At 37.9% G+C, this 19,119-nt stretch overlaps 2 protein-coding genes across 3 annotated transcripts; one reads left to right on the plus strand and one right to left on the minus strand.

The window, feature by feature from the left end:
- Nucleotides 1–3,143: 3,143 nt before the first annotated feature.
- Nucleotides 3,144–5,293, plus strand: LOC107661260 (insulin). 2 transcript variants are annotated; one of them, XM_016450760.1, is made up of 3 exons: nt 3,144–3,193; nt 3,298–3,482; nt 5,078–5,293. In XM_016450760.1, the coding sequence occupies exons 2-3, from the start codon at nt 3,305–3,307 to the stop codon at nt 5,224–5,226; spliced, it is 327 nt and encodes a 108-aa protein (XP_016306246.1). In that variant the 5' UTR covers nt 3,144–3,193; nt 3,298–3,304; the 3' UTR covers nt 5,227–5,293. The 2 variants fall into 2 exon arrangements, with proteins under 2 accessions (XP_016306246.1, XP_016306245.1); XM_016450759.1 differs by lacking the exon at nt 5,078–5,293 and adding an exon at nt 4,426–4,641.
- Nucleotides 5,294–10,503: 5,210 nt separating this feature from the next.
- Nucleotides 10,504–19,082, minus strand: LOC107661244 (rho GTPase-activating protein 35-like). Its single transcript, XM_016450745.1, has 4 exons — nt 18,582–19,082; nt 11,465–15,431; nt 11,164–11,305; nt 10,504–10,736 (listed from the first exon to the last, which is right to left on the minus strand). Exons 2-4 carry the CDS (start codon nt 15,182–15,184, stop codon nt 10,504–10,506), a joined length of 4,095 nt encoding a protein of 1,364 aa, XP_016306231.1. The 5' UTR covers nt 15,185–15,431; nt 18,582–19,082.
- Between the last annotated feature and the right edge of the window lie 37 nt (nt 19,083–19,119).

Raw genomic sequence — 19,119 nt, forward strand, 5'->3', positions numbered from 1 at the left:
TGGCACCCTCAGCTTCCTCAACATATCTTGTGCCATATTCATAGTTATAGTTCAATGAGATGTAATATATTTGTTTATTTATATTTATAGTTATAATTCAATGAGATGTAATTTATTTATTTGTCTGTCTGTCAGTTTTGCTTGCTTGCTTGGTTGATTGATTTGGAAATTGTTTCCTAATCCTGTTTTATGTTTTAGATTACATAACTGATACTGTTACTGCAATTATTTTTATTAAAAGTCTCCATGTGTACATTACTGGTGGTGTATTTACTGTTAGTACCGGCCGTGGTTTACGCTGCCTTCCAACCTGCTTGTCAGCACCAGCGCGCTCAGTTCCTCCGTCCATACCACCTGCTGCCTGCTTTCGGTCACGTGCTGGATTTGCAGCCTACCACTCGCCGTTATGATGACCTCAGCATCTACCTGCTGTTCTTGGAGGAAAACTTGAGTGAGCTTAAGTACATGTGCATTTGAATGTTTGAATTTTATGCACTAATCTTAAAGACTCATTCCCAGAACTGAATGCTGGTGTCAGTGAGCGAAGACTAATACATTTGTGATGTGTGTACGAAGGTGTTGGAGCTGCTGTCGGAGGGAGGGGAAGCAGCGTTTGACACCATGTGTCTCCTCAGGACTCTAGGACAAGTGAGGACTGACATGGTGGACAGAAAACAAGCTCAAACTGTAAAGGGAAATGCAGAGAAAGAAATCTCTGAAATAAAGGGTAAGTGTAACATCAGAAAAGTGAAAATAAGACACACAATATCCTTAAGTCACAGTTACTTGCATTTCCTTCACAATTCATTTGCCCTTTTTCTGTATAATTTACTGGTGATATTATGTTGGCTTATTAAAAGTCAGAAATAAATATGTAATAGTCGTGAATCCAATGAAATACAGCTTTGAAAAAAATATTTTTAAGGCCAAATGTGGCTTTCATGTTTCTTATGTGAAGAGAATGAACACACTAATTCCATGTTCTTTTTATCGGGAGGACGCAGGTAAAACATCTGTCTTGTTGAACCAACTGTTGTTATATCAGCTTGTATGAATGTGTTTTATCTCTAGATGCCACTTCTGTTCTGCTGGATGATGGAGTACAGACGGAAAAAAGCTGCAGCTGTGTGAAAGACGTAAGACACAGGGTGGTCTAACATATAACAAAGTCAAGTCAAACTACAAACAATGAGTTTACATGTATTTTGAATATAAAGGAAATGTAAGATTATATAATGCTTGAATATAACACTGTTAATTTACTAATTTACTAACTGCAGAACTGAGCTGCATGAGCTTTTTATGCCTTACATTAATAGAAATGGGATGAATGTTTTTTTTATAACTTTAATAACGTTATTTATGAGGTCGATGAATGTTAAGTCCCTATTTTATGCATTATGAAAACAATGTTACAACATATATTCTGGGGTGACATTTGTGGGTACAGTGATGTTGCAACAATGAATCTAAATAATAATTAATATGCTAATGTTAGAATACTAACAACTAACTTCTGCCAATGTTGCTTCTTGGTAACAAACCATTTAAGCAATTCCTCTTAACATACAAATAATTTAAATAATTTTAGAATGACTGCAAGTGTATAATGTGACCAAAAATTCATCAAAATGTTCTCTTTATTATAAACCATCCAATGCTAATCTTATATGCATCATGTACTTGCAAAATGAAGAAATTGGGCTGCAGAAAATGGGGGTGTTTCCCCGAGGCAACATCATAGTTAAGATAGAAGGGATGTATTCATTGTAATGTTAATTACAATGAATTGTTAACTGTAATGATTGGAAATGATTTTATGTGTGCAAACCCAGGATTAATTAGGCTCCATTTCTAGATGTAATAATACACTGCCTATGCAAAAGCAATAATCAAATATACAAACTATTATGTATGATATGTATAATTATATTTCACTGTTTTTAAGTAAAATATTTTGCAGTTTTGTATTTATTTGATACAGACTAACAGTATCGTGTCTGAAATGTGTTTAAATGATTTTGTAGCTCTAATTGTAATGTTTTTGTTTTATGTCTTCTAACCTTAAATCCTTCAGAGATGTTAAATTGCATGTCTTCAGAGGTGAGCTCTTCAAACATGGTGCTTGTAACCCTAAAAAATAATTTTTAATGGACTGCATTCAGGGAAGTAGAATACAGACTTGTAATGTAATAAAAAGCACTCTATTTCCCCCATACAACTGTATTTTTCTCTGTTATCATGGATTTATATACTATATATTTATATGCCAAAAGTCATGGAGTTCAGCACTAATGTTCATATATATTTCAGTAAACCAGCTTCACATTCTCATTACTGCTAAATATCAAATATTGTTGCAGTTTTATGGCTAAACTCCAGAAAATCAGTAATGAGGTGCTTTGACAGTTACAGACTTGAAAAACAAAGAGGCAGGATTAAAGAAACCTAAACTCTAAAACAAAGAATCATTTAGGCAAAAATGGTTCTTCCGGCTGATAAGGTTCTAAATAGAACTGTTGCTACATGTAAAGAACCATTAAAGAACCTTTTTTTTAGATTGGAGAATAGAGGGTAGAACATTATGAAAGTGTGGTAATTTGCCATAAAATCTTTCAAAACATGGCCATTACATTATGAATAACCACACACAAATCTTCATTGCTAGAAAATGTCACAGAGAGGACGTCACAAACATTACTAATGACTAATGAGACATCTAATCCCATTTCCTCTAGAGTGAGATACCCGGAGACACTCTGCTGTTTCACTCACAAGCTTTACAAAGAAAATCCACCAGCTGTCACCTTCTAGCAGATCCATGATCAGGCCATTCTGTGTAAACTTCTGTCCTCAACAGTTATTAACAATTAACCAAAACCCACTTGAGATTGTCAGCACAGGCTACTAAACCTGCGTGAGCACCAGAATGTGTTTGTCTTTCATGAGCATAGTAGCACTCAGGAGTTAATGTCAATTGGTTGGGCAAACACAGCTAATGTGGCATGTGTAATGGGACAGTCACTTAAGTGTCAAAGTGTGTTTGCGCACAAGATTTGTTTTCCGCTGATTCAGGCAAAGACTGCACAACCCACCAAAACACATGTATAAAAATGAGAAGCAAATGCTGTTCGTCCCAAACCTTCTCTCGTCTACCTTCTCTACCATTCCTCGTCCTCTGCTTCAAGAACAGGTAAGTGAACAGCAGGATGGTAAATCAACAGATAATGCTATTGCAACTGGTGTTACATGTAGATGTTTTATCAGTAAAAGTGCATATATCTGTCTTTCTGTCAGCGTGACCATGACAGTGTGGCTTCAGGCTGGTGCTCTGTTGTTCCTGTTGACCGTCTCCAGTGTGAACGCTAACGCAGGGGCCCCGCAGCACCTGTGTGGCTCTCATCTGGTTGATGCCCTCTACCTGGTCTGTGGTCCAACAGGCTTCTTCTATAACCCCAAGAGAGATGTTGAACCTCTTCTGGGTAAGGAAGACTATGTTTCTATTAGATGAGCTTTGTAGAATAGTGCGTTAATATGGGAAGAGTTGCTAGGATACTAATAATACTATAGAGACTGCAAAGATATTCAACTTAATTCAAAGTAATTAATTCATTGAATATTTTGTAGTGTACACAGTCTGTTTTATTCACCTTTTAAATGCATAATGAAGATAATAATATTGAAGTAATAATATTTCTATAGTGAGAAATATTGATTAAAGCTGATCTGCATAATATTAAGCTATTTAATTAAATGACCTGCAGAAAGGTGAGAGAGAACATGAAAATGAATTGTCCAGAGTGTTGTCTAAAATAATGGTAATGGTTAAAGTAACAGTTTTCTCTTTTAATATATTTTAAAATGTGATTTTTTTCCTGTGATGACAAAGCTGAATCTAATATGCTGATTTGGTGCTCAAGTAACATTTCTTATTATTATCAATGTTGGACTGAGTTGTGCTGCTTGATATTTTTGTGGTAACTGTAATACATTTTTCAGGATTCTCTGATGAATAGAAAGTTTAAAAAACAAAAACAGCAAATGCCTTTACTGTCACTTTTGATAAATTTAATGCACAGGCTACTTGCTGAATAAAAGCATTAATTTCTAAAAAAAAAACTTTCACTCGAAACTTTTGAATGGTAGTGTATATGTAAACAATACTGTATGTATAATGTGTAAAACAACTTTAAAAGTGCATGTATAGTGTTTCATCAAGGCTAGACATGACATTTTGGGGGGAATTCAAAAAGATTTGAACCCCTGTGGCAATGAATATGATCTGATTGTCTGCATTTTTTCTTTATCCAACTGAATGGGGAACTTCAAAGAAGAGAAACTATTAAATTTGGCCCTGTTGTACACTATAAAACAATATAAAACTAGACTAATGTCAGGATTTTCTCTATTGTTGTATTTTTCCAGGTTTCCTTCCTCCAAAATCTGCCCAGGAAACTGAGGTGGCCGACTTTGCATTTAAAGATCATGCCGAGCTGATAAGGAAGAGAGGCATTGTGGAGCAGTGTTGCCACAAACCCTGCAGTATCTTTGAGCTGCAGAATTACTGTAACTAAAGAACCTGCACATGTCCTGTGACAACCGCCCATGACTTCACCACCTGTTTGCACACAGGTATCAGCCTTAATGCTCTTGATTTGTTTTTCATAGAAAATTAAATGTTATCAAATTAATGCTGTTGTTTTTGTATCACTACATTACAATTTAAATAAGGTATTTAGAAATTCCAGTCATTTAAATGAGAAAACAATTCAGTTTTATTTGACAAGTTAAGAACATTAAGATAAACGGGAATAAATTACATTAGTTCAGCCCCATCTGAGTTCTCTGGATTGAAATTCAGCCTATGCTCAGATTCTGAGACTTTTGGTTCCATGAATAAATCTGGAAACCTCAAACCTCTAGAGTGGAGTCTAAGTCTAGTCTAACAACCTAGGTTAGCCCATCATAACAGACATCATTTACTAACATTTAATTTAAATTTGGCCCTGTTGTACGCTATAAAACAATATAAAACTAGACTAATGTCAGGATTTTCTCTATTGTTGCATTTTTCCAGGTTTCCTTCCTCCAAAATCTGCCCAGGAAACTGAGGTGGCTGACTTTGCATTTAAAGATCATGCCGAGCTGATAAGGAAGAGAGGCATTGTGGAGCAGTGTTGCCACAAACCCTGCAGTATCTTTGAGCTGCAGAATTACTGTAACTAAAGAACCTGCACATGTCCTGTGACAACCGCCCATGACTTCACCACCTGTTTGCACACAGGTATCAGCCTTAATGCTCTTGATTTGTTTTTCATAGAAAATTAAATGTTATCAAATTAATGCTGTTGTTTTTGTATCACTACATTACAATTTAAATAAGGTATTTAGAAATTCCAGTCATTTAAATGAGAAAACAATTCAGTTTTATTTGACAAGTTAAGAACATTAAGATAAACGGGAATAAATTACATTAGTTCAGCCCCATCTGAGTTCTCTGGATTGAAATTCAGCCTATGCTCAGATTCTGAGACTTTTGGTTCCATGAATAAATCTGGAAACCTCAAACCTCTAGAGTGGAGTCTAAGTCTAGTCTAACAACCTAGGTTAGCCCATCATAACAGACATCATTTACTAACATTTAATTCTGACTATATACTGTATAGCTTTGTATGTGATGATTATAAATCTTAAAGATAGGTATTACTGTAAGGGCAGATAATCAGAGAAATGTGTTTTCATGATCTCTTTTTTTAATACTACAGTAGGTTTAAAAATATACAATGACATCATCCATTTAGATAAATATAATATCATTCAAAAGTTTAGGGTCAGTAAGATTTTTTTTTCCAAAGAATATATAAAATATATTTAAATATATCTTTAAATAGGAAAACGTAATTATAAATTGTGATATTCCACAATATTACAGTTTTTACTGTATTTTTTTATTTCTTTTTATCAATTAAATCTAGCCTTGGTGAGCAAAAGCGAATGTATGTCTTATCTACCCCAAACATTTGAACAGCACTATAGAACCAGTATTATTGACATATTCAATCTACTGATATAGCATGTTGCTCACTATCTAAAGGAAACTCGATGAGAAATACAAAAAAATTTGACAACATCATACATGTAACAAAATTGATTTATTGTTCATTCTCACTCATTTAAAGCCCTCCTGACCCTCCTTCATCACAGGATCATTTAGCTGTTTTTTCCATCATAATTAAATACATATTTTTAATCAGACTCATATTCTGAAATACTGAAACAGCAAAAAACCTCCCTGTATAGATCGTGTCATGCACATTACTATACTAGCCTAACACCATTAAAAAAAGGGCCTAAATAAGAAGCAAGAGATTAAGCACCAAGACTTTTTTTTTGTTCATATATGAAAGAAACAAGTTCAATTACGGTCAACTAAAAGGCAGTGTGTTTTGCACTTCTAACACACAAACCAGGCCACCACTACAGTAATTCTGAAAAGTCCTTCATTTGAGCGGTACAGACGATACCATGTGAGCCACATGAAAAGGCCACAATCCTTTTCTCTCTCAAACTTTTTTAAAAGCATAACATAAAGGTTGTTTCTTTCCAACATGAAAGGAAATAAACCAACTACTCACGGCAGAAAGAGCTGCGCTGCTAATTAATAGAAACTAAAGGCACCAGGAAGAGGATGAAACAAAGTGGTAGGTGTGTGTGCGTTAAAGTGGTCAAGAGTCTAGACGCTTCTCCCACAAACTAGCCCACATCCAAAAATCAGATCGCTATGAACAGGTTTTCTCTTTAATTTACATTTGCAGTCATGTAACTGGGCTGTTCTACATGTGTTTTTTCATGCGCTCATATATTTATTAAACATACCTGCTGATCAACTTATGGCCACAAGAGGGTAGCAGAACATTCATTTACAAAGAGCAAGAGTTGTTGAATTATTATGGACTGACCCTTGATGTAACTTGCATTCAGACAACACAACTGATTTGGAGCAGATTCTTTCTGATTACAGTAATAGGCCTATTATTATTATTATTTACTTAAAATTATATAAAAGATTCTGTAAAGGCTTTTTTTAAAATCTCAAACACTCTGATAAATTCGATAAAATTACAATATTTAGAGTGAGAAATTTCACGCGTTTATATTGAAAATGATCATGAAATACATAGCTTCAAAGTGTCACATGCCACCCAGAATTTTGACTAATGCTCTCTTAGCAGTTTATAAGGACAGTTTATTAGTAAATTCAGCAGTTCATGTGTTGTGAGGTACATTTTCACACATTTTGATTGTTTAAATGACTCCTAATGTTGCACCATCATAACTAATCAGGGCTTCTCCTTCTTCCTTTTTTTTTTTTTTTGCCAGTATTTACTCTGGCTTTAACACAATGCAACAACAGACAGAGAATAAACAAGTTCTCATACTCAGACTTTTAGGAGGAAAAAAAAAACAAAAGTAAAATCCAAAGAAGTTCTACTTCTACATCACTTCTACTTAACAGAACATTTTTTGTGGCACTCTTAAAGGGCCTCAGATCTTTAACCATTATGATAACCATCACAGTTACCCATCATTTTCGTGACTAACCACATTAGCATGAAGAGAAATTGCATTCTTACAAGTATAACACCGAGATGGCTGTATCAACATCTGGACTAGTTGCTAATTGTAGAGTTTTCAAGCAGTTTGCTGGAAATCTCGACACGAACGGAAAATATTACACTTCAATTAGAGTTGGGATTCTTTCAGTTTTGTTCAGCCTGGTAGAAAAGCAGCAGATACACAGAATGAAGAGGATCATGAACGAAAGCGTTGTCTAATCATTAAAGATTTGCCATATCTGTCAAGTATTTGAGTTGAATCTGACACACTCATCCCCAACCCGTCATCAAAATATGTACAACTGGTGTTGAACCCTCATCAGCCACATTGCACTACTTTGGTACTTCAGCTTTTCTACCTTGACTGGATAGAAATAGGAAGTGGCATTTCAAGCAAAATACGTTTAGGAATAATTTCCTTCACATCAGAAGCTTTGTGGTTTAAGAGAAAAAATAAGGTAATATACATAAATCTACACATTCGATTAATCTTTGTCTCTTTATACATCATGGATTTGTCCAGAAGAGTTTAGACAGAACATGGAGATGGCAGAAGCAGAAGAGGTCAATCACGTCATTCCAATCCAGTTACAGGGAGATAACAATGAAAAAAAAAAAGGGGATTTAAGGTCCATGTTAGTCAAAATTCAGGCTGTACAAGAGGTCCAAAAACGTACTAATAGAGGACAAAAGACATACTAACGAATGTAGAATCATCAAGAGTGAACTTGAGTCCAGGATTAGGCTTAATCTGTGTGACCTCTCTACATTCACCTTGAAAAGGTCCATTGATCTTTTAAATCCGATGGCAAAAATGTGAACCAATCATTATTCAGTGTCGCAGTTCACAATACAGGTCTATATAAAAAGACAAAAAAGTGCTTTAGATTATTATTAAGTAAAAACAATGGAGTTTGTAAAACAGTCAAACTGGGCATCAGTAAAAGGTCTTCAACATGTATTAAGGTGATTTAAGGTCCATGTTAGTCAAAATTCAGGCTGTACAAGAGGTCCAAAAACGTACTAATAGAGGACAAAAGACATACTAACGAATGTAGAATCATCAAGAGTGAACTTGAGTCCAGGATTAGGCTTAATCTGTGTGACCTCTCTACATTCACCTTGAAAAGGTCCATTGATCTTTTAAATCCGATGGCAAAAATGTGAACCAATCATTATTCAGTGTCGCAGTTCACAATACAGGTCTATATAAAAAGACAAAAAAGTGCTTTAGATTATTATTAAGTAAAAACAATGGAGTTTGTAAAACAGTCAAACTGGGCATCAGTAAAAGGTCTTCAACATGTATTATTTAAAACTTGAGTCCAAAATTAAAGTGTGAGGGGTTTGAGTTGCTGATTCTGAGTCAGAGTAAATCTGCAGTCTCAGTGATCTTGAGCCCCACACAAGCGCTAACTGGAAGTGCATTCCCTAAAACCACGTGATATCGCTGCCATTTAAATCCCAGCCTTCAAAGAAAGGGCACGTATGCTCCCATTAGGTGAATTTATGAGCAAAGATCCACAGGAGACACAAAGCAAAGCAAATCCTCGTCAACATCACCTTCTAGCCTATCAGGTGTCAGAACTTCAAGTCTTTGAAGCAAGGAATAAAAACATCCTCCAAAATCCATGGTACATTTAAAGTTCGTATAACTTAAAATAGGCATGGGGTAGAAACCAATAATGGTAGAGTGGAACACAAAGTGGCAAATATGGTTGCAGCTAAAGTGATTTCATTCATCTTGAAATAAAGATAAAAGAGAGCGAGAAAGAGAAAAGTGAAGTTAATTCTATTATTCTCCCAAAATGTTTTTAGGATGAAAGGCTGAACGACGAGTAAGTGCTTCATGGTTTTCATGACTATAGTGTCCTCTATACCACAGATCCATAAAAAGACTTAAAGAGAGAGAGCAGGAGAGAAAGAGAGCAGGTTCTGTTGTAAAATGAAAAACCATTTGTATCCTTCTTGATTAGAACATCTATATTCACTCTCTAGAAAATAACACCACCCCCTTCTGTAATAAACTACATGAAGGGCAGCGCTGACATGGTGATTGGAGTCTTTGTTGGTTACACACTTTAAAAAGAATTTTCAAGAGTTCATAAGTGCAGACCTTCATTTTTTTGTGTGATATGTGTTAATAACTGTACATTAGGGTGCGTAGTCCTACAAAGAGTTTAGATACAACCCTGAACCAGATAGTCAAGGTTTTGTGGTACATTAAAAATCATAGACGTGTGTTAGAACAGGTTGGAACTAAATTCTGCAGGATGGTGGATTTCCAGGAGCAGGACCGAGCATCTCAGATGTGAGTACTGAGAGCTCAGAACTATTTTTACATACAACACTGACCTAAACAAGCTACATGTTTTAGAAGCATTTAGATGTGTGTGCAGAGCTTGTATGTAGATGTGTAAGCATGCATTGCAAGTGTGTGTGTGCAAGTGTTTGTGTGTGTATAGTTCACTAAATAACGGCCACGTGATTTTCCCCATCTCACAGTGTTTGTGATTCTGCAGGGGCCGTGTGTGGGCTCTGCGGGGGAGAATGTGGCGGGGACTGCAGAAGGGAGGTGAAATGTGGGGTCGGAGGGCAATAAGAAGGGGCGGCTGTGGGGGATGGGGGCAATCCGGAGGGCACCAATGGCCGTGCTCTATGAGCACCGTCTTCACGTGCGCGCGCCTCTCTGACAGCACTCAGAAACAGTCTCTCAGACAGCACACACATATTACAACATTATTTCTTTTTCGCTGCTGATTGCGTTTCAACGGCTTATAATCACTTGTTTCTAAACCGCAATGCTAAAAAACGCCTGCAAACGATAAGTTTTCGTGTCCACGTTGCATGTGCGTGTAATCACAATAGAGACAACAGACCAAAATCTCTACCGGTTAATCGTGTCTACCGGTACATCACCCACCCCTAACTGTCGACATGCACTTATACATATTATATGTAACAATACATGCCTTAACACCATAAGGCAACCACCATCATACTGTACCCACAACAATTTTATTGCATTCCTTCTGAACTTACCCTGTTCAAACTGCCTCTGCATGCTCTCTATCTCCGCTTTATTCCCACTTACCCTGTAGATACCCTCTGTTGTCAAACCTAAGAGAGAGTTTTTTTAACAAGATTATTTTGAGGTACATCTTACTAGGACTCATTTTAAGCATTTTAAGACTTTAAATACTAATCACTGCCAGAGTACTTGTTAAAGTGTCGAAGATAATTCTACAAACTGCTACTACATTCAGGTCTAATATACTGTGTTTGCGGCTATTAAAAATGCTAAAAGTAAAAAGTTATTAAATTCATATTAATATGGTTCTACAATCTTCATTGTCAGACCATAACTGAAACCCAGTCAGAAAAAAAAGTTTTGTGCAAAACTATGCTGTGGTGTGATTTATGACAGCTACAGGCCATTAAGCATCTAATTTTAACTGGAAACTGCGATAATGATAAGCTTATATGGTTCCCTAAGCACAACTCTTATGGGGTGAGTGTGATGGTGAAACAGCAGCAGCAAATTTACCTGTGGCTTCAATGTAACGAATACACTTGTCAATGAAAACTGGAATAAGTCGTTCAAGGGAAACCACATTCACCAGAGGCACCCCAAAGTAGTTACTCTCCAAAGGCTTAGAGATAGAATGACGAGGCTTTGGTCTTGTTTTCTGCCAGCAAGACAAATACAGATTATTTGACAATTATACAAGACAATTAGCATTGTTTTGACTCCAATAACAGCAATTAAATTAAATATCACAATGTTAAAAACAGATAAGCATACTTTTTTAAATGCCATGTAAAATAAGTAAACAAATAAATCTTACTTTGCCTGGTCGGCGAAGACTTTTCAGTATGTTCCTCTTTTTGGGATCTTCTCCTTCTTCATTGGCCTTCAGCCCTGAAACATCATCATCTTTTGACCTTGAGAGTGTGCCAATCTCATCATCACTACCAATGGAAAAACTAGTGCGGAAACTGCTGAACTTCCCCAGACGTTTGGAACGATCACGGTACAGCCGTGGCTTCACCCTTGCTGCAGAGAACTTGCGACGTCTCTCCAATGAGCTGCCATCCCCTTCACTGTCTGAACCATTGCCTCCTCCATTAGAGTGGATCCGATTGGAATTGCGGATGGTAATAATTTTGCCCTGTGTGCTGTCATGTGGCACAGAATATATGCTATCCTCATAGCTGGGGCGTGGTTTAGAGACAGCATCCATTGGCTCAGCATAGTCAGAAGGATCATAATCTCCTCCTAGAGGCCACGTCACATTGGATGTAAGGGAACGCCGATGGCTGACTGCATCCACGTACGGATTAAAATTTGATTTTCTAAGGTCAAATGTGACACTTGGTTTGGGTCTTACTTGAGGAGGAACTTTATTATTTAGCTTGTTCTCAAAGGTGCTAAGGTCAGAGATCACAGAGAATGTGTCACCTGAGTCCAGGTCAGGCAGTTTGAATCCACCATGAGAGGTGAGTGTTCCATCATGGTAAGGCGGGGAAGCTTCCATGTCTTCCTCAGAATCTAACAGCATTGTGACAGGGCTTGGGGAGCCACAGTGTGGTGAATACACATTCTCATTTGTGCTACTGGCTTCTGCAACGTTTTCATACATATGGCTGGCCTCAACAATAGTTCTCTTTTCTAATACCTCTGTGAAAAATTGTTCCAACAGGTCTAGTTTTTGTAGTCCTCCAACAACTCCTCCAGGGCCACAGACAATACTGCAAAACCGTCCCTCAAGTTCACGGGCCAGTTCTTCACCTTGGACTAACAACCCATGAGCAGTCTCAGAATCCAGAAGCTCAGTCTGGGTTTCCTCCACTGCAAGCAGCTGAACTGGGACAATGTCCTGAACCTCACACAAAAAGGCACACAGGGTTTCAAAAGAAGCCTTGCGGCTAGCAGAGTATACAGCGATGTAGCCATGCACCAGCCGACTCTTACGAGTGGCAAAAGAAGCGTGGTATGACATTAGAGACAGTTCAATTGTATGCTTATGACCACTAATTGTTTGTTCTAGCAGCACTGAAGTGCCACTTGTCTGAGGAGAGGTCGGCTTGCAATGCTGTGGAAGCAGGAATGGTGCAAGAATTTGATCAATGTCATAGGAGTCTCCACACATTAGGCACATGACAATACGCAATTCAGCCTCTGGACTCTGATCCTGCTGTAACTCTCGAATACATGGAGGCAGTGGAGGTGCAGGTGGAGAACAGCTACGAAATGTAGAAGTCCTCCTTGTTTCAAGTAGAACCTTCAAGACCTGATTGATCTGCTTTTCATTCACATTTCGCCCATAGCCAGTGCCAGGGGAGGCAGGTTCCAGGTAGTTACACTGTAGTTTTATGGCTACCTGCTGACCTTGTGAGATTAATGCTTGAGCAGTCTCACCACCAATGTCACCCAGTCCTCCAACACCTCTTTTGGTTACTAATAAGAGTGACAGGGGAAGCGGAGCCATATGGTTGTCCCTTCTGCCAAGCGTGGACTCTCGCAACTTCTCAATACTTTCTACAACATATGACAAGGACTCTTTTGAATTGTACAGACACAGGCATCCGTGGGGAGTAAATGTGGATGTATTAAATGAATTAACAGGAAGTCTAACATTACCCTCAATGGGCCGAAGGACAAGCTCATACATTCTACCTTCAAGCATATAATGATCATCATTGGTACACAATGCCCGAATCTCATTGACTAATTCTCTAGCAAGACTATCTTTGCCCAGTATAACAAGATTGATCCTATCTACCTTTCCATCAAAAATATTGGACTTTCCAAAAGAAGGGTATTGTGCAGGAAAGCACGAAGCTAGTATTTGCTCAATTTTGTTGTCAACACAGTGTGGGCAGTTCGGACATGTTTCCTTCGTAGGGTGATACACAAAATGGATGTGTTTCAGCACTAAAGCATCCCTTTCAGCTTGTAATTTCTGAAGGGCCTTGAAGCGTTGTTCTTCACCTAACACTTCTTGAATTGCTCCCATCTTTTCTTTACTAGGTTTGGCATCTACCTCAAGCTCATAGAAGAGCTCAGAGTACTCCAGCAGAAGCTCCTGAAAATCCTCTTTTGCCCTGTCTATGATTGCTTTCTGATGCCGGTTATAAATGTCCAAATATTCTGGCTCCTCAAGCCACTGGTAGAAGTCTTCATTCATGATGAAGCTTCGGGCCTCCTCCCAAGGTTTGCCAGGGGTAATGAAAGGTGAAGATGCTAATTTTGCTTTGAACTCATGACGCATCTGGGCACGCTTGCATTCATTGCGCAAGTGTTCAAGGTGTGCATCAAAGATTATTTCAGCAGCCGTGGTGTCTAGAACATCAAAGGGGATACGCTCATCCTCCATATTGTCAAGATGCGGCGTGTCCTCCCATGGTGCATCGTCCAGTACCACAAACCAATGATCAAAGTCTTTTTTAGATTCAAGGACCTTCTGGACCCCAGACCAGCTCAAATGCTCAATTTCATCCAACTCAGAAGCTAAGCTACTCAAGGCGAGTGGAAGAGCACTCAAGTATGCTTTACGACGCCTTTCAATGTGTTCCTGTTTTAGCCGGTGAATATGCTGTTGAAACAGCTTCTTAGCCTTACCCGTACCTTCTAAAAATACATACTCCTTGTATTCAGGTGAAGTCTGCATTCGTCGGCTAATATTGGGCCATGTTTCATTGTGATTCTTCACAATGTGGTTTACTAACCACTCATAGCGGTCTTTTGCAGAAGCAATTAGTTGACTCTGGTGTTTCAATGCCTCAAAGTAAGGTATGATCTTGGGCTTACCTTTTCCCTTATCAATGAGCTGTATCAAGGTAAGGAAAGCCAAGTCAACATTGACACTGGACCGTGCCGACGTCTCAACAACCTGCAGGTTCTTTTTTGTAATGGCAAAGGTATGAGAGTCCTTGATGTATCGCTCCACACCCTCATCACACTTAGTGAGAACTAGCACAATAGGCTTTTTTGTCTTGCTTAAGTGATTGTACAAGTTGGTGACAAATTTCATTTGATCATCAAAGTTGCGGTTCATACCACGACTGACATCAACACAAAGGAGAAAGCCATCCACCTGCAATTTGCCTTCGGGCATTTGCTTCTGTTCGAAGTCTTGCTCGAGTCCCAACTGATCAGTGCAGAAGTACATGAGTTTTTCAGCAGAAGCCAGTTTGGTGGAGGCAGCTCTTTTGATGTAGGGTTGTAAGGCTGTGCTGCGATGGGGCTGGAACGTCTGGTCATCAATGAATTCGGTCTGCTCAACCACATGCATCCTGCAGTCTGCACCATCTTCCAAAACTCTCCCCACCTCTCCCCAGAACAGGAAATGGTCATTGTTGACAACCCGGCCACCAAAGTCACTGGTACTTAGCACAGAAGTGTGATCAAGATGGAAGTCGTCCGCACTAGGACGGACAAAGCGGTTACTAAGGCATGATTTACCAACTCCACATTGCCCTTTCTCCTTCTCAGTCCCCGACAGGCCAACAACAACGAGGTTGTAGATAGGCATTCGGGATTCTTGCTTTTTAGCCATCATCATTGCACACAGGCATTCATCTTGCCATGCCCCAAAGGTTGACAGAGGCAGACTCTTTAAAACGTGTCCATAAAATATTGATGTCAGGGGCCTGTATTTGATTTACAATTGAGATTTTAGTTCTGATGTTTCAATCATCCTTTCAGGTCAAGAAAACTGCTTGTATGTTTTGCCCATATTAGAGGGTACTAATAAGAGTTAATAGAGGAGACATGAAGATGCGAAGGCAGAAGCAGGAATTGGGGCTAGCCTAAATGAGAAAGAAAGGGAGAAAGAACAAACCAATTACCAGCAAAATTATGTGCTTTGTTTGCCCAAAAGGCAAATTTCAAAGAATTTTAAGAAAACTACTTTATGAATTCCCACAGATATTAAGATGTTACTCGATTCACACAGTATAACCCTACATTAAACACTAAACCCCTTAATGTACCTAACATTATACATTAATACATTTCAATATGTTTCTTCAATAATGCTTAAATATTGTTCCAAACAAACATTTATAAAAAAAAAATTCTAATCAAAATATAAAGCAAATTTTAATCAAGTTCTTATTATGGATTTCTAGCATTATGAGATTAATATGGATCAATTCCTATGCTAGCAAACCTACACAACTATGTAAATACTAAGAAACTAGTTAGAATAGTTAACTTCACAGTCCTTCACAATCATAATTTACAATCTATTTACACTTGGTTTCACTATGTACTTCGAATTTAAACATATACTGCTCGATAGTTTTTGGTTATTTGTGTTTAGTTTTTGAGAGTTGCCCGATTTCCAAAACACCACTCAGAAGTTTTTTGAATACAATATGTGGGTTGGCCATTTAATAATGGTGCTTTCTCACACAGCAGACATAAGCAATAATTCCAGCATGTAATTAATCCACTATTATCCTTAGTGCTAGTGCTGCTTTTTAAAGACTTAGGAAATTCCTGATTAGTTCATTTGCCGGAGTGAAGTCTTCTGTTGTCTGAACTAGTCACTTCACATCACAAAGTTCAAGTAAATGTTAACATATACTATAAAAAATAATATACCAAGGCTCCCAAATACTTACAGCAAACACCATATTAATGACAAATTTTACAAAATGTCATTATCTGAATAAAATGTCACTGGTGCTTGCCAGTTCAACTCTCAATTCCTAACCGTTGTCAGGGTGTTACTAGGTGGTATCTAATCATTCTGTGTGGTTCATAACTATGTGGTTGTTCATTCATTCATTCAGGTTTCCATGATATTCTGGTTGTAGATATGGATCAGGTTGTATGCGTGATTACACAATATTACATATAAAATATTAAGGCACAATATAAAAAATACAGAAAATCTGAAATAACAGTAAAGGCAATTACTTCCTCTACACTGAACTGTAGAACTTAGCAGTTAGGTTCAAACCTTCATTTTCAAAGTATTTTTAGAGCATGATCTAATAGTAAGCACATTTAAACAAATAAGCACTGGTGAATAGAATATTACCATGTCCAGCATTTAATGATTTCTTTCTTTAGCCATCTCTGTATTATTTCCAATACAACAGCACACCCACAATTCCATCATCTCATCACTTATTTGTCATTCCAAACCCATATGGCTGTCTTTTATCCATGAAATGCAAAGGGGGAATTTTTAAATAATGTAGTTGATTGCCGTTTCCGTGCAATTACAGTGAATGTGGACTGGAGCTTTCAAGCTTCAGAAATGACAAAAAACACCACAAAAGCATCATAAGTGGCCAATGTGATGGGCAATATTCCATGTCTCCTAAAGCCAAATGATACATTTGAAAAACAGACCGAAATTTAAGATGTTGGGCTACTTTCATGATGCTTTTTTTGCCATTCTGTATCTTGATGGCCCTAGTCCTCATTCACTTTCATTATACTGAAAAGAGTGGGCAGAATATTCTTAAATTCACCTAGTGTGTTCCACAAAACCAAAAGTTCTCACAGAATGTTCATTTTTTGGTGAACTGTTATCTAAGGGCATTGTCACATACTGTATGCAGTTGTTGGAAACCAGTATTAATATGTATATTAGACAATATTATACATTAGACAACTACATGGGTGACATTTTAACATTTTCAAAGAATGTATTCGGTGATCATTTATTGAACTTGCTAAAAAAAAAAAATGAAAATAATATGAAACAAGATTACTTTGACAACAGTTCTTGTTCCCACATTGCATCAAAACACAAACGCACATATTTAGGTTAGTGCATTGTTATAAATAAGAGAAGAATGCAGAATACAGTATAAAAAAAAATCTTTATTCATCATTTATCTTAATTAGTGCTGTAACAAATACAATAAAACTTTCTTTTTTTTATTAGTGGCTATTCAAAATGGTGTTTTTCTAGAGCTATTCCTGGACAATGCACTCAACAGCATGCATATTACTCCTAACTTGAAAAATGTTTTAGTGGTACAGTACCACACACAGGAAATGTTTTGTTGGTGAATCCTGATGCTATATCTGGTGTTGCAGACTTAAAAACTCAAATACAGACCCTGCGTGGCTACAGACCTCAAACTATGCGATCCCCAGGCAGGTCAGGTGCAGTGCAAGTGGGTGCTAGTGACAATGCAGTTTGATTGGTACTACATAATATCCGAGTCTACCAGCTGTTTAGACTCACCTTCAACTGACACACCAAGACAAAACCTGATGATCTGACTTGCTGTAGTAGCCCACGGTGTTGTTAAACACTGAGAAATATATGGCTTGATCATACATCAAACACTGCTGTGGTTGTATGTGTATGGCAAAATAAAGACATCCCACGGCACACTCTTCAAGCAAAATACACATCTGAAGTTCTGAACCCTAAAGAAAGCAACTGCTAAAAGATTTCACTCCAAAAGCCTAGGCCCAGCATAGCCTAAGAAAGCTACGTAACGCGGATGTCATGGTTCAGAACTGCGTTCATATGAGCGTCTCAGCAGTCTGTGTAATGCTGCAACAGAGATTACACACTCAACTGTACGTGACATTTCCTCACGTATTTAAATCAGAGTATGTAGTTATAATAAATTAGCGCGACTCATCTACGTTACATGTCGTTGGTGTATTCTACTGCGTTACATAGAACATACAACTAACAAGGTGCACATCACGTGTGAAAATAGTCTGCCAATTTATAACATTCTGAGATTATAAGAGTGCAAGATAAATCCGTTTTAAATGCAACCAAGGCGCTGCCTGCACAATAGACAGCACTCGCTTGTATTTATACACAATTTCCCTTCTGTACTCCACTTCTTATTTAAAGATATTTTATTTATAGGATTCTTAAACGGCTGAAAACTGTCACGTAGGTGACACGGTCTACTTTGCTCGCTAATACTTGTTTTAATGAAACACCGTTGATAATACACACATACGTACCAGTGCCTTTCTCCGTCCTCCCTTTCGCTTCTCAAGCCCTCTTCCAGGCCAGCGCGAGAGGGCTTACAACCCGGCTTGGTCAGTGTTGTGGGAGACCAGAAAGAAAGGAAAACAAAAGACTACGTAAAAAGCCGAGTACATTAAATTCCGTGAGGACTGTTTGATTGTGGCTTGACAGACTTGCAGTTTCCAAGGGATATTTTTGTCAGGCGCAACTTAGGCTACTGATCTCGCGTTCGCATAGAAACGGCTGGGAAAATCCACCGACGGCTAAACATATCCAAACAAAGAAATGTCCTTTCTTGGAGGCCAGTCGTTTCCGTGCAGAAAAAGGCTTGTTTTGATTTCTTCCTGCGGCCTAAGCACGTTGGTTTTGATCAATTATAATGCCCTTTGTTGTGGCCATAAAATGCTGATTTCACCATGTGCAGACGGCATGCAGCGATGCCTTTACAGTGAGACACAACATCCAGTTTTTCGTAGCCAAATCACGAGCAACGCATGTCTTTAAATGTTAAGATATATATATATATA

The sequence above is a fragment of the Sinocyclocheilus anshuiensis genome, unplaced genomic scaffold, assembly GCF_001515605.1.
Source record: "Sinocyclocheilus anshuiensis isolate Anshui unplaced genomic scaffold, SAMN03320099.WGS_v1.1 scaffold1365, whole genome shotgun sequence".
Classification (NCBI taxonomy): domain Eukaryota; kingdom Metazoa; phylum Chordata; class Actinopteri; order Cypriniformes; family Cyprinidae; genus Sinocyclocheilus; species Sinocyclocheilus anshuiensis.

Coding starts and splice junctions, on each gene's coding strand:
- LOC107661244 (XM_016450745.1), bottom strand. CDS start 15,184: ATGATGATGGCTAAAAAGCAAGAATCCCGAATGCCTATCTACAACCTC. Junction 11,306..11,464: donor GTCTTCGCCGACCAGGCAAA/GTAAGATTTATT, acceptor TCTTGCTGGCAG/AAAACAAGACCAAAGCCTCG. Junction 10,737..11,163: donor TCGTTACATTGAAGCCACAG/GTAAATTTGCTG, acceptor ACTCTCTCTTAG/GTTTGACAACAGAGGGTATC.
- LOC107661260 (XM_016450760.1), top strand. CDS start 3,305: ATGACAGTGTGGCTTCAGGCTGGTGCTCTGTTGTTCCTGTTGACCGTC. Junction 3,483..5,077: donor AGATGTTGAACCTCTTCTGG/GTAAGGAAGACT, acceptor GCATTTTTCCAG/GTTTCCTTCCTCCAAAATCT.